Genomic DNA, 15,735 nt, shown 5'->3' on the forward strand with positions numbered 1-15,735 from the left:
CCCTTTTTCTCATTCTTCTTCTTTTTATTATTCTTTTCTCCTTATTCTTGATTTTAGGTGCAGGGAAGAAGAAGAGAAACGGAAAAGGTACAAAAGGATAAAAAGAAGAAAATTGTTAGAATCAGTGCCCCACAAGTCAGTATATTTTGTATTTCCTTTGACTTGAGTATCAATAAAAGTTTTATTTCATGACATATATTGGGTTTTATACATTTGAATGTGTGTGATGTGGTTGTTTTATGACACATATTCATCCTTAGGTAGCAAAGTAGAAATGCCATGCTCGATGATTCACAAATCCTAGGGAGGAAGGAGATATGACATCTCGGTTCTTTGCAAACTTTAAAAGTTCCTAGTTGGGTAGAGATTGGACTTCTCTTCCTGTATACAACCGGCACCTTGTTTGCCTACATGCATGAGTCATGAGATGACTTATCTCAGTCATATGGGTAGTGGGCCCTAAGCAAGAAGAGTGGGTGTGACGATTGGATTGCGCATTGAATAGGATCACATTTGAACAACTTGTGGACAAGAAGAGATAAGCTTGTTCTACCAGACAGGACTCTTTACATGTCCTTTGACCAGATGGGTCATTTTGGTATGTGGGCTCATTCTAGGGTTTTAGTCTATCTCATAGTGGTTCTTGTTTAAAGTCACATTCGGATAGTGCTAGATCCTAGGACAAACCCTCTAGCCCGATAGAGATACCCAACACGGAATTCTCCGCCCTAAATTTTAAGGAAAAAATCTACGATTTCGGTTAGAGCGGTAGGCCTAATAAATAGCCTGGCTAGACGACTTTGGTAAACAGTTTATCAAAAGTTTTCTGAAACACTAGCAAGTCTTATAAATGGTTTTGCAAATGCATTTGTGGGCCCTAAACTGCTTGACTGGAAGAAATACCATGAGCGGGCCCAGGGGTAAAAGGTGTCTACGCTCCGTAGGACCTAACTCGGTAGATGTAAAGGGGAGAAAAGACTTGCACATGATTTATGTGGTTAGGAGTATGATGATCTGACGGTCATCTTCAAGGTTAAGTCTCAATGGAGACCACTGACCCAATGCGATTGTAGTTTTAACTACGGAGCGAGATCGCATTGGCGCCCGCCATTGGATTCTGCAGGATTGGCTGTCGGATCCCTGCAACGATCCCACTCACAACTCGAATGACCTGGATACATCCTTTTGAATTAGGGTCCCACATTTTATTGGTTTGCATAGACGGATTTGATCGATAAAATTAATTGCAAAGAGATATAATATACATATAGGTGTTATAGTTGTATGTATTAGGTGTTAGTTAAATGTTAACTAACAAGTAATACATATAGAAGAATTTTTGGAATTTTATTGGAGTCTTTATTCCCATTGGATGGGAGTGATTAAATTATTTAATTAGAGAATTAAATTATATATATATATATATATATATATATATATATATATATATATATATATATTTGAAATACAAATTATATATTTAAAGTATTTTGGTGGGACATACATGCACATAATATTCGTCCAACCATTTTTATCCATTTTGCAATTCAAATAAAATAAAGAGATAAACATGAAATTAGTTGGAACTTGTGGGAGGTCTTCCCAACAAGGGAGAGCATGTGGTGGGCCCCACCACACGCCCACACTGGTGTGAGGACTCCCAAAATGTTTTCTCTTCGTGGTTGTGGAGTTGGAATTAAAGTCAACTCATTTGGATCAAGTTTGACTTATATACTTGGAGATTGAGAAGGAGACTTTGTAGGAATTTGATTCCAACACAAACTCTCATTAAAACTGAATGGAGTGTCCATTTAGAAAACAAAAATGTGTTCCCTTGTCAAAGGGGAAAGTCCAAGTTGATCTACACACACTTCTCATTGATTTTGGACTTCCACTTCAACTAGTCTTCGAATTGAGATCAAACTTGGTTGAGAAATAATACGAAATCAAAAAAGGAAAAATTCTAAATGATATATAATCAAGGGAGAAAGAAATTTCCAGCCACTTGAGCTAGAAAATTCGTTCTCCCTTGGCTCAACACAATTCTTCCACTTTATCTCTCTCTATCTCTCGCATTCTCTCTTCTAATTCTAGTTCAAGAACACAAAAAGGCTCCAAAGAAAATTACTTATTCTTCTTCTATAGTATTGATATAGACCAGTAGTAACTTTGAATAATTTTTAGACTTAATAACCCCTAGGGGCATTTTGGTCAGGTTCTCCTGCAAATTCTGTTTTTGACCCCATTTATAATTTTTCAAAGGAGTGTCCCTCATTGGCAATTCTCGTATTTTGGCGTCCCCCATTTGCAATTTTTTCAAAAAAGAAATCAAAAGAAGTCACTCACAATGGATCAATGGTAGAACATGATGATACAATGGGAATAGATTCCCCACATTTAGTTTACAACTCGTACGGGAAATTATACGATGTATGTTAGGATTCCCTTCCCCTTGCCACTCCATATGATAGATCGAAACTGTCCATTTGTTGGGCCACAATGTACATTGGCTATGCCCCAAAGGGGAGCGCGGCTTCCCTCCAACCACCTAATCATGTTCAAGGAGTTGCATTCTACGACGGGGCCCTTCATAGCCGGCCCTCTAGAAATAACATGCCCTCAAGCGCTGCTCTCACCTCTGGTTCATTCGAGTCCACAACTCCAATAGGGCCTGAAAAAGCCCACATAGTAGCTCCCTAATCGTCCCTTAGACCTATTCCAGCTGGCCCCGGATTACCAAGGCTAGATCCATCGAAGTTCACCTTTATTTTCCCTAAATTTGGAGGTTCCCACTCTGATACAGGAACTTGCCTCACCTCATAGCTAAAGCAAATATATCTCCACGCCTGCCATAACTCATGGGCACAGACAAACCGAAAACTCGGGTGGACTTTAACCCATGAAATGGTTAAAGCAATCACCTTTATATAAATAAAGTGAGACGACTTGTTAAAGACTCCGTCTCAGCTTCCTCCATCTGGGCCTCAGAGCCCAGCCTCTGACCAAAAGACCCTTTGGGAGACCCCACTGCTCCCTCACCTACCTGCACCTTGGTGTAATTTGACTATTGGAGCTCAGCTTCCACTGCCACTCTTGGATTTCCTTGAGTTTCGAATGGCACAAGTTCGTTGCTCTCTCAACCCATAAAACCTCTGCCACCAGGTCTAGGAGAATCCTGGCTCTCTCTTCCTCCAAATGAGTCGGAGAGAAGGAAATCAGGTCCTGGACAGCAATAGCTTCTGTTACACATTTATATACCACGATGATGTAAGAAGAGAGAAAATAATAGATGCCAATTTTGGGCATGGATATCCCCCCCCCCCCCCCCCCCCTCCCCTAAATGGATAAAATCCCTCATTTATATACCTTTGAAACTAACCGAAAACGTTAAGGGGGGATTTTATCCAACAGGGGGGGGGGGGGGGGGGGGGGGGGCTGGACATGGTTCGGTTCTAGGGTAAAACCAGAACCGAGCCACCTAATGTCGGTTCCCAACTGCTGGAACCAGAGCTGAACCGATTGGTCCTGGAACCGAACCGAACCAGAACCGAAATTAATCGGTTCGGTTTGTTTTGGGTTTGCAACAGTTAAAAAAAAGGAGTGGTTATTTAAACCAAGTGAACCTGAAATATGGTCATACTAGAAACTTAGTCCTATTAAAGGCTACTGATATTCACACCCACGTGTTGGAATTAACCATTAAAAAAAAAGGCTACTGATATTCACACCCACATGTTGGAATTAACCATTTGTTTTAAAAAAAAGTAAGTCTTGCCGATACTACTCGGATTCCAAGATTCTGCCCTGTGTAGAGATTGCTACTCCATCTCATTGATTCTCTTCTCATGTAATGGCCCTTTTCTTCAAAAGGAATGGTGAGCCATAACCCACCTTTTTAACTACAAAAAGAATGGCCGTTCACATAGACATTTCATCAAACAGTTCAATTGCATCAATTTATAGGGATTGTTTTGCACTTCTATGTCATTCCACCCACCAAAAATGGCTTTACATAAGAGAATAGAGCTATAGCTCTCATAAAGAGATGATTGGGAAGCTACCAAATCAATAATGACCAAGTAGAGAATAAAAACATAACATTCGTGGAAGCTTGGGATGGACGTCTGGGGAAGCTTGGCTGGATGGAGGGGATGCTCTCTTCAATGGTTGTGGAATATGGGTGATCTCCAAGAGCACACTGCTGCAAGGAGGATGGAGGATGGAGGATGGAGGATGGATGGGGTGCTCACTGCACCGTCCAATTAGAAAACCCACTGCCTTCTAAGTTGGTTGCTTCACTGGCATAGGAGATAAGTTCTTTGAATGTCTTGATTGCATACCACCTTCATTCCAAGTCAAGCACTTATATTCAAAAAGAGTGGTGCTCGTATCATTTTTGCCAAGGAGGATTAGTACAAAATAAGGCCATCTTATGGGCCATTTGGACACCAGATGGCTCCTTGGCCAATGCACTAAAGAGGGACTTCCACTCCAATGGTCCCACAATTGGGCCACCATCACTCGGTCCGGCCCCACGGATGATGCCCAAACACATAAAAAGGGGCCCCACACCGCTCAAACCTTGCAACTTCATCTGATTTTCGGCCCACTGAGTGGTCCCACACGAAGATGGCCCTTGGCTTATGCCCAGATTAGCACTATAAGGGGTGCCTTCTTGAGAATGATCAAAAGGGTGGCCCTTGAACATGATGGAGCACAGTCCTCGATCAATGTTCCTAAAAAGGAACATTACATCTCACGAGAATCCATGACTACTGTTTTCCTAGTTTCTGATCTAGCAGATCATTTGTCCCCCTTCTGGCTGGAATTCTCACACTACTTGAATTCTTGAGTTCTTAGCAAGGTTGAAGGGAAGCTAAGTTTAACTAAGCCTTGTTAATCTCGGATTTGAAGTTTAGGCTATATTTTAGAACATGTATCTTCTTCATATGTAAGCTATTTTAGTGAAATTTGAAGGCTTTTGAATAGTATAACAACTTGGGGTTGTTTCTTTGTGTGTTTGGCATCAAGAGGACAATTTTTTTCTCTTGAAACTCATCTTCTCTCTCCAACCTAGTTGGTTTCATTCCAACAGCTATGGCTATTACCAGTAGAGCCAAGTCATATTATTAGTTCATGAAAGGTAGTTCTTCATGTAAACTGTATAAAAACTAATTAAAATTTTCCAAATAAATAAAATGGTCCTCATGTAGACTGTGGATGTTGTGTTGAGTAAATATAAGCATGATAAGGTTGACTATTAATCTATGAATAAGGTTGACTCCATGTAAAATGAAAAACATATAAGCATATATGATAGTTAAATCTAAATCAATAGACAAGATATTTTGTTTTTACATGGGGAATTCGAGTTGGCGAAGAAGATCCGAGGAGAAAGCATTGCAACATCAACCTTCAACCTTCAAAATAGGTTTGAAATTGCTTTGAAATTTGGATATTTTGTATAATCTACACGTTGACTAATTTTAACCTCTGATTACAATGGATGGCCCAAGAATGATTTTCTTTTGAAGATAAATTTGTATAAATATGGATAATTTGTAAAAATGATAAGTATTATGTAAATTCCTCACTAATCATTCGGATATGATTTTTACGAAGGTAAACTCATCAATTCCAAGACTAAAGTATGCAAGTCCTACTTTCCAAAGCATTCGAAAACCAATTAGTAACCAGGTGGAGCAAACCTTTGGTGCATCAATAGGACTTGTGTAAGGTAAACAGCCTACCTTACTTAGGTATAGTTAGTTCTACCAAAGGCGAACACATGTTCACTAAAATCTTCATAGGAGCCTTGACCTTACTTTTGATCCACCAGAGTTGGAAAAGGCTATGGCCAAGGCACTTTCGATGGATTCTTACTACACACCACCATTTCAACTAGTTCTGGACAGGTTCCCAATCAAAGATTCTACGTCAACAGAAAGAGATTACTACTCAATAGAGTGTTGCACCATGGCAAATGCCTCAACACTCAACAACCATCACAGAAGACTCAGGGTAGGGGTGCTTTCACCCAATTACAACCTAGGAGTTATTGGGCATTAGATGATATATCCAGGAACGCCATGTCGCAGATAAAGAGTTACTTCAACTGTGAGGGCCACGGGAGTGGAGGCACGCACAGTTGATAGAGGTACACCTCAAGGAGGGAAATCAGAAGATAGTTGAAGTTAGCAAGGGCACCATGACAGAAGGGGTCAGTGAGACACAGAGACAATGTCTTAAATTAATAGAATTGAAGTGTATGTTGTTTGATTTGATAGAAGTTAGTATCAACTTGCCATAGGTTAGTTTTTTTAGGCTTTGGTTATAAATATGGGGAAACCAATTCATTTCAAAAGAACAAAAATATGGGGAAATCAATTAGGAGAAAACTTTTGCTAGTTTTCATTTTCCTTCAAAAGAAACTGTTTAGTATTCTTTTCCATGGTGGCAATGTCTTTTTCCATGATTAATTTGGTATTTGCAGTGAACAAACCCATCAATCTTCTTGAGTAATGAGTTGGAGGAAGATTTACGTTCGTTTATTGTGTGGAATAGACAGCCACGATCCGATTAGATTGATTATCATTGGTTATGAGTGGATTGTTATCTTCTACTTTTTTTTGGTTTAACATTGTAAATTGTGAAACATAGTTGGAAGTTCTCTCTCCTTCACATGGATCTGTTCTTTGGATCTGGATCGCTGCTTCTAGCTCTTCTACATTGATTACGCAAATGATCCTGTGGAAGAACTAGTTAAAAGCATCTTATGATCATCAATTTTATGTATAAGGTTATCACATATAGGAGACTCTACCATACTGACCTGGTTAAAAGCATCCATCATCGATAGATTCGATTCATGTCTAGGGTTATAACATATAGGAGACTCCACCAGCTTCTTAGGGCTAGTTGTGGCTTCGTGTCAGGACCCCTTAGTCCTAGATGAGTGCTCTTAGAACAACATGCAAGAAAGTTCTTTTTCTTTGTATACTGATAGTTATTATTATACTCGTAAACTGTTTCATATGACATTTGATCCAACTCCATATACTTATGAGATACGTATGAACGAAGGAATAAAGAGAATTTTCTACTCAAATTTGAATTTGCGACGGATACAAATGGAAATGGATTAATAAAAAATTCCGGGAAATGAAATTCTGACACTTCAACTTATAGAGTTTTGAATAGAATTGAAAATTGATTCAATTTCTACCTATTATTATGATATTACAATCAGATTGGGCACTAGAAGTAGATTCTGGATTTAATCCGTTCTCTAAGAATGATAGTTGAAGGCAACTCTTTGGGTTTGTGAGGAGAACCCAAAAAAAATCAAAGTGATGCTCTTTTCTAAGAGAGTTGATTTGGCATCAACACCTAGACTCTGTGGAAATTAGACGCAACTGTGTGCAAAATAGGGTTTAGTATGGGGTATATATAAGTTTTGGGTGTGGGTCAATGCTCAGACGTGTATTAAATTTCTTGTTGCAGAACCAACCATCTACATTATAGGAAACATAAGTAACCTCACCTAGCATTAGATAAGAGGCAGGACCAACAACCAGCTTCAAAGGCATTAACTCCTAAGATAAAGTGGCCACCTCAGCTAGGAGATCACTATGTTAGAAGTGCTCAACACTATTTAAAATAGGAGAATTTATATGGTAGCTGACTGTGAAAATCACAACGGAGGGTGTCAAAACCCTGCCCCCTGACTTTTCATCCTGGTCGGACCACATCTTTTTACTTCCCACTTACATGAAAAATCAAGGGGCAGGGATTTGACATGCTGCCCTTGTGATTTTCACGGTCAGCCACCTTATAAAAACTCTTAAAATAGAGCATTATAATTAAATCATAATCAGTGGACAAGATATAATGAAATGAAAACACAATTCTACATTCAGCGAGATTTATTACAAAACAAACAAACAAACAGAACAAGATACAGCCACATCAACATCCAAGTAGGAACTTAGTAAGAGTGGAAAATGAGAAAAGGAAAGAAACCACCAGGGAAAATCAAAAGAAATTGAACATCCTAAATTCTGGCAGGCTCAATTCTCAGATGATACTCGGAAGGTGAGACCAGAACCGTGCAACTTCTGGTCTGTGACAGTATCTAAATGTTGTATCATTGAAGGCGTGAGATGATTGGCCCAATCACCCACCTCCCCTCTCCTAAAGACCATATTATTCTCAACATTCTTAAACGTTTTTCCTATCTTGTTAACTTCTAGATTGCTCAAATTCTTAAAACTGCATAGCTTTGATATTTCCTCCACCACCCCATCTCTTTCTTCCTCCAAAGGGAAAGGACACCCCAAGAACTTGGCCAACCTCTTCAAATAAAATACAGGGTCTTGTTTGATTTCCTCCTACTTTAAGAACAATATCCTCTCAAGCGATCGCCTTCCAGTACCCCAATACATGATCCCAAAAGGGACCAAACGGTGAGACTCCATTGCAAAACATCTCAAAGGCCTCCAGTAGAGGAAGAGGAGGTTGTTGAAACACCTCGGCTCTCAACCTGTTCATGACATGCCACAAGGAAACAAAGGTATCTCTTGGATTCCTACACAAATAAACAAAGGGGCATTTTCATCCATTTTTCAGGAGGGAAATGGGCGTCAACACCAAATGGACATGTTGAAATTGAGTGACTTCAATCAGACATTTTCCTATTTTTCCGACGTCATATGGAAAATTTCCCCCTAAAGATAAAGGAACAATAAATGCTCTTTGTGGAATTTGACCAATGGGGGCGCCCTTGTAGATGGCTTTTTTAAGGGCACCCTTCATTTTATCAATCCTCGAAGTGTAATTAATTCTACATTCAGGGACATTTATTGCAAAACAAACTGGGACATGGTAAGTAAGAGTGGGAAATGGAAGAAGGATGAAAACACAAGGGAAAGCCAAAAGAAACTGTACAACCTAAATGCTGCATGGTAGGTTCAATTCTCGAGTGATACTTGGAAAGTGAGACCAGAACCATGCAACTTCTGGTCCGTGACATGATTTAAACGTTCTATCATTGAAAGTGTGAGATTATTGGTCCAATCACCCACTTCCCCCCTCCTAAAGAACAAATTATTCTCAATGTTTATAAAGGTTTTCCCTGTCTTGTTAACTTCTAGATCGCTCAATTTCTTAAAACTGCATAGCTTCAATATTTCCTCTACCACCCCTTCTCTTTCTTCCTCCAAAGTGAAAGGACACCCCAAGAACTTGGCCAACCTCTTCAAATAAAACATGGGTTCCTGTTTTATTTCCTCGTACTTTAAGAACAAGATCCTATCAGGCCTTGCCAAGCTCTCCTTCCAGTACCCCAATACATGATCCCAAAAGGGACCAAACGATGAGACTCCATTGCAAAACATCTCAAAGGCCTCCAATAGAGGAAGAGGAGGTTGTTGAAACATCTCGGCTCTCAACCTGTTTATGAAATGCCACAAGGAAACAAAGGTATCTTTAGGATTCCTACACAAATAAACAATCCGAGAATTCGATTCGATGACCGATTTTGGTAGAGAGGTGTGAGGTATGTGAGTTGCGAAGAGCCTTGGGGAGGGAATGTTTGTTAGATCAGGAACCTTGTCATCTGCATAGACCTGAATCTCCAAGAAAGGGACGAGGTCATGGGGGTTGGTGTTGAGCAAAGGGTGGTGAGTGAGAGAGTAACGAGTCCGGTTCACAATAGCGAAAGTGAGGGCCTTCAACCAAAGTGTGCCAGATTTCGGTGTGGAGATCACAAATACATCGCTGTTATGAGCTTCTAAGTGTTTATTGCAAGCCATTGCTGCTTGTAAATGCCTTGGAGGATACCAGAAGCCTTGGTATTGGTAGTAAAACAATTGGTACCACCCTTTAGTTTTTGGGAAGGAGGAGATTAGTTCCTTGAATTCTTTGCTTATTCCTTCGTCTTCTTCATGGAGATGAAAGTCCTCGGAGGAAACAGAGGATGCTTCCATGGTGATGATAGGACTATTCAGATCTCAGGATATGAACATCTTCTGTTACACATTTATATACCACGATGATGTAAGAAGAGAGAAAATAATAGATGCCAATTTTGGGCAGGGATATTCCTCCCCTAAATGAATAAAATCACCCATTTATATACCTTTGAAACTAACGGAAAACGTTAAGGGGGGATTTTATCCAACAGTGGAGAGGGCTGGACATGGTAAAACCAGAACCGAGCCACCTAATGTCAGTTCCCAACTGCTGGAACTAGAGCTGAACCGATTGGTCCTCGGTTCTGGTTCGGTTCGGTTCTAGGTTTGCAACAGTAAAAAAAATGAGTGGGTTTTTAAACCAAGTGAACCTGAAATACAGTCACACTAAACACTTAGTCCTATTAAATGTTACTGATTTTGACACCCACATGTTGGAATTAACCATTTGGTTTAAAAAAAAATTGAGTTAACATTAAATAGCAAGGTTGAAGGGAAGAAGACAAACAGTAGCAAGTTTGAAGGGAAGAAGACAAACAGTAGCAAATTTGAAGGAAACTAAGTGTGGGTGTGAATATCAAGTAAAAGAAAATGGCTGTCTTATGGAAGAAGACGAACAGTAGCAAGGTTGAAGGGAATCAGGGATACGTCCCAAGTGAAAAAAAAAAGGCTGTACCTTTGGGCTTCTTCTTCTTCTTCTTCTTCTTGACAGCCGGATTTTCCGGATCCGACGGACGAGTGGAGGCAGTGAGGCGTGAGAGGATTGCAACTTGCAAGGTAGATAAGAAAGTAAGGAACTAGGGTTTATTAGTTCTTTCCTTTCTTTAATTCTTTTGTCTTTAAAAAATCTAGATTAAGAGATCATATAATGATATCAGCATCCCATAATTTTGAATTAAATATTAACAATTTAAGAAATTTGTGTCCTCAAGAATGATACTAACACTCCCACTTTTTTGGTTCTTGACGGATTTTAAATCACGCATAATCGCATGCATATACTATTTTTTCCGGTTCGGTTCGGTTCTTGGTTCTAGGTCACCAAACTAGGGGTGGCAACGGGGCGGGTCGGGGCCGGATGTTGGGGTCCCCTTCCCCTTCCCCTCTGCGGGGAATTTTCCCCCTCCCCTTCCCCTTCCCCTCTGCGGGGATGGTGGGGAATCCCCCTCCCCTCCCCGCGGGGAATATCTAATCCCCTTCCCCTTCCCCTTCCCCTCCCCGCATCCTTCGGGGACAAAATCCCCGCCCCGCCCCCTCTTTGGAACCTAATCAAACCAGCAAACAGAGCTTCTTTCTTCTACGTCCATTAGAGACAATATTGTGATGAATGCTATGATTCTATTCATGTGATCAACAAACAGATGGACAAAATCAGAAATGCATGGATGAGACAACAAACATAAATAACAACAGGACCTCATCTTTCAGCAATTTTCTGCATAAATTATGGAATGATAAATAGGAAATGAGCACCAGGATTACCTTCATTAACAGACAACCAATGTGCAAAAAGTAACTATTTCAGTAGTCACAATGAACTTTAAAAGTCCATAAGTGGGCGCTCACACACGCAAAATAATGTTCATTAGTTCATTCTGTATAGCATGTTAACCCCCAGATGAGCATGAGAAATGAGAATGGAGAAGAGAACAAAATTAACAAATGACTTATTTCTTTAACTGCAATTCAGTCTAATGCTGACATGAAACAAATTTCTAGTAGCTAAATTTTTCTTGTTGAAAATTAAAACCTGCAATCCAACCCTAAAATTTTGTTGGCACTACGATTTTTTGATAATTGCATACACTCAGCGTCTCAGGCTCTCTGCTTGTCTTTATTATTTCAACATTTGTGAAAAGGTTATTATAGTTCCCAAAATGCTCTCAGAAGCTAATTAAAAGGAAAAGACAAGCTAAGTTTATGTTTGGGGGAATCTTGTAGCCGATCCACAGAGTTTCTAGTAGTTTTCCTTAAAAAAAACACTTAAAAATTTACAAAAAAATGGCATTGATTAGCGGGGCGGGGCGGGGCGGGGACAACTCCATCCCCTTCCCCTTCCCCTCCCCGCACCGGGGAATTTTTATAATCCCCTTCCCCTTCCCCTTCCCCTTTCAAATCGGGGAATCCCCTCCCCAAACGGGGCGGGGCGGGGCGGATCCCCGCTTTTTCGGGTGAAATTGCCAGCCCTACACCAAACCCAGAACCGAATTGAAAGCCGCCGGTTCCCAGGTCTAGGACCTAGAACCGAACCGCCCTGGATTCAGAACCGAAGCACCCGGTTCGGTTTTAACCGAAGCACCCGGTTCGGTTTTAACCGAACCATGTCCAGCCCTGGGGGAATATCACTGCCCGCCAATTTTTTATGAAACTTATATAATAAAGGGTTTTGCTAACGAGCGCCCTCGTTGAGGTGTGTTGGAAATGAAAATATATAATCACTAATAGGACAACCCGTGCGATGCACGGGAGCGAAAAAAGTAAAGTGATAAAATGATCAATTAAAAAAAAATTAAAAAGTGGGATCTCATTCGTTAAAAGAATTAGGAGGGAAGAACACTTGAAAATTCACAAAACATGTGAATAAAGCAGCAAATTTCAACATTCATGATTTAGCTACATATTAAATTAAAAAAAGTAGAAGATAATTTTATGAGATGACGATCAGACATTCCAATTATTTGAGATGAGGAGTAAACTCCAGTGAACAAAATATGATGAAAATAAGGGCCCGTTTGGATACCCCTTGGATTTGGATTTGGAGGTGAATTTGGATTTTTAAATCCAAATTCGGCGTTTGGAAAGCCTTTATGACATCTGGATTTGGATTTGAGTGAAATCCACAAGATTTACAAATTCATCATGTTAGTGTAATTTTTTGGATTTATAAACCCTTTCTGCGAGAGGTTATTTATAAATCTAAATCTGACCCGTAAGGGGTTAAAATGACCAAAATATACCAAAAAAGTCTTAAATGATTTAACTACCCACATGACATTAAAAACTGATCAAAATACATCGTATTAGGTAAAATGACTAGAAAACCCCCGAGTCAGGCAAAATGACCGAAATACCCCTATACCAGGTAAAAATGACAAAATACCCCCGACTCGTGCAAAATGACTAAAATACCCTTATGCCATAAAAGTGATCAAAATAACCTCATACAAGGTGAAATGACTAGAATACCCCAATATCATGAAAAATTACTAAAATGCCCCTAGATCAAGTAAAAATAACCCATGGCTCATAAAAAATGACTAAAAATACCATCGTGAGATAAAAATTAGGGCTGCAACTCGAGGCGGATTTTACCCGACCCGCATCGACCCGACCCCAAAATAGCCTTGGTTGGGTTCAGGTTTCATGGGTTTCGGGTCGAGCCTGGTTGAGCATTCAAAAGCCCACATGAATCTCGGGTCGAGCAGGGTGCCCGACCCGAGTTACGTAAGTTATAGTATGTACATTTTTTTCTATTGTTAGTTAAAAGTTAAAAGTGAAAACCCACGCACCCACTGTTATTGTATGTGAGTGTAATTTCTGCTTTTATGAGTTGAGTTGATTCATGTGTTTGATTCAGCATTGTTTGATTGTAATTACAACATTGTTTGATTACAGCGTTGTTTGATTCAAGTGTAATGTGAGTATAATTTCTGCTTCTATGAGTTGAGTTGCCTTGCCAAACAAGAATTTTCCTTAAAAAATTGCGTCAACGTGAAAAAACTCGACCCGAGATTTATCATGGGTAGGGCCGGGTTTGGGAATCGTGGGTTTTCCGAAAAAAAGCTCGACCCGACCCGACCCGAGATATTTCTCGGGTAAGGTTGGGTTCTCCAAAACCTGACCCGCCCGACCTGAGTTGCAGCCCTAATAAAAATGATAAAAATACGTCATATTAGGTTAAATGACTAGAAATACCCCTATACCATGTAAAAATGACAAACTATCCCCGAGTCGTGCAAAATGACTAAAATACCCTTATGACATAAAAATGATCAAAATAACTTCATATAGGGTAAAATGACTAAAATACCCCAAGATAATGAAAAATTATCGAAATACCCCTATATCAAGTAGAAATGACCTATGGGCTATGGCTCATGAAGAATGACTAAAATGACTAAAAAGAAACTCATGAGATAAAAATGATAAAAATACGCCATATTAGGTAAAATGACTAGAATACCCCGGGTCATGCAAAATGACCAGAATACACCTATACCGGGTGAAAATGACCAAATACCCTGACTCATGAAAAATGACTAAAACACCCTCATGACATAAAAAATGATCAAAATACCCCCATATAGGGTAAAATGACTAGAATACCCCTGGATCACAGAAAATGGTTGAAATTCCTCTATATCAAGTATTTAGGGCTTTTTGGTTTTGTTAGATTTCAAATTCAAATCCAAAGAGCATCCAAACAAAAAAAAAATTAATTTAGATTTGAAATCCAAATCTATACGTGGTCATCCAAACGGCATTATTTATAAATTTGTGAATTTTAAAATTCTTGATTTCAAATCCATGGATTTTGGAAATCCAAATTCACATCCAAATCCAAATCCAAGGGGTATCCAAACGGGCCCTAAAGGAATTCATCTCCAATTCTAATTAGTCAATTTCATATTCAGACTTTACTTTTGTGCATTTCTATATGATATATTTTCATGCTGTGGCTGGGATCGTTGTTGATAGGCACTTCAAACTAAATATTGACCCAAAATATTCGAAGTTCTCATAATGCAATTTGATGCAGAAGGGCATATCTTTTATAATTTTCCATGAGCGAACATAAGTAGGAAAAGTAAGGAAGAGCAGAGAGATAATATAGTTGCAGTAACAAGTCCAATATAAAGCAAAAGAATGCAATCCAGTGAATGCATTTTTGTTAGGGAAGGTTTCTCGTCCCTCCTTCTTTGCAACGTTTTAAAGAGCTCGTGTAGGAATCCCATGTATAAAATAGAGGAGTGCCATTACCAACCAATAGCAAGGGCCTGTTGCCCTGACTCACAATAATACATGAACAACATAAATGACACGAGTTTGGTGATTAGGACCGTTGATTTGATGGGCTGTACCATGTGACCCAGACAGTCCATGTCCCATGGGAGATCCCTCCCATAGGATCAATGCATTTGATAATTAATGGCTTTGGAAATCCCAAAATGATACCTACTTTATTTTTATTTTTTGTTTTTTGATTGGAAAGCTGGGGTTAGGCCGATGGATTCTGACATTAAAAAAAAAATATACCAAAGTTGTAACAACAACAACTAAAAAATGGCATCCATTGATCAATTCCAGCATCACCGCCAATAAATATATATATATATATATATATATATATATATATATATATATTTATAGTAGAAGAGAAAATGAGAGAATTTTGTCCATTAACACGTCAATGTGGATTATTTTTACCCTTTTTTGCCCTCCCCACATATCTGTACATACTATCTATGTGAGGGTAAAAAAGGTATGAATGTTCTCTAGCCACCTTCGCCAAACGCTATGTCTCACCCATCCTTTGCAATTGTATGTATTCGTCTTATTAGATGTGATCAAAAATTGCACGGAAATACTATTTCTTGAAATGATGCCAATTTTGGGCCGGGATAAATTCACATAACGCTTTCTTTTACTTTTGAAACTAACGGAAAACATTAAGGGGGGATTTTATCCAACAGGGGGGAGGGCTGGACATGGTTCCGTTCGGTTCGGTTCTGGGGTAAACCAGAACCAAACCACCTAATGTCGG

General features: G+C 39.4%; 1 protein-coding gene and 1 pseudogene across 1 annotated transcript; both read right to left on the reverse strand.

Moving 5' to 3' along the window:
- Positions 1–7,888: 7,888 nt before the first annotated feature.
- Positions 7,889–8,613, reverse strand: LOC143852311 (cytosolic sulfotransferase 15 pseudogene; annotated as a pseudogene).
- LOC143853255 (cytosolic sulfotransferase 15-like) lies at positions 7,889–10,791 on the reverse strand. Its single transcript, XM_077362983.1, has 2 exons — positions 10,648–10,791; positions 7,889–10,028 (listed from the first exon to the last, which is right to left on the reverse strand). The coding sequence occupies exon 2, from the start codon at positions 9,984–9,986 to the stop codon at positions 8,970–8,972; it is 1,017 nt and encodes a 338-aa protein (XP_077219098.1). The 5' UTR covers positions 9,987–10,028; positions 10,648–10,791; the 3' UTR covers positions 7,889–8,969.
- Positions 10,792–15,735: the final 4,944 nt, after the last annotated feature.

This window comes from Tasmannia lanceolata, unplaced genomic scaffold (genome assembly GCF_043159265.1).
Source record: "Tasmannia lanceolata isolate RefF3 unplaced genomic scaffold, GAP_Taslan_0.1 ptg000019l, whole genome shotgun sequence".
Classification (NCBI taxonomy): domain Eukaryota; kingdom Viridiplantae; phylum Streptophyta; class Magnoliopsida; order Canellales; family Winteraceae; genus Tasmannia; species Tasmannia lanceolata.

Coding starts and splice junctions, on each gene's coding strand:
- LOC143853255 (XM_077362983.1), bottom strand. CDS start 9,986: ATGGAAGCATCCTCTGTTTCCTCCGAGGACTTTCATCTCCATGAAGAA.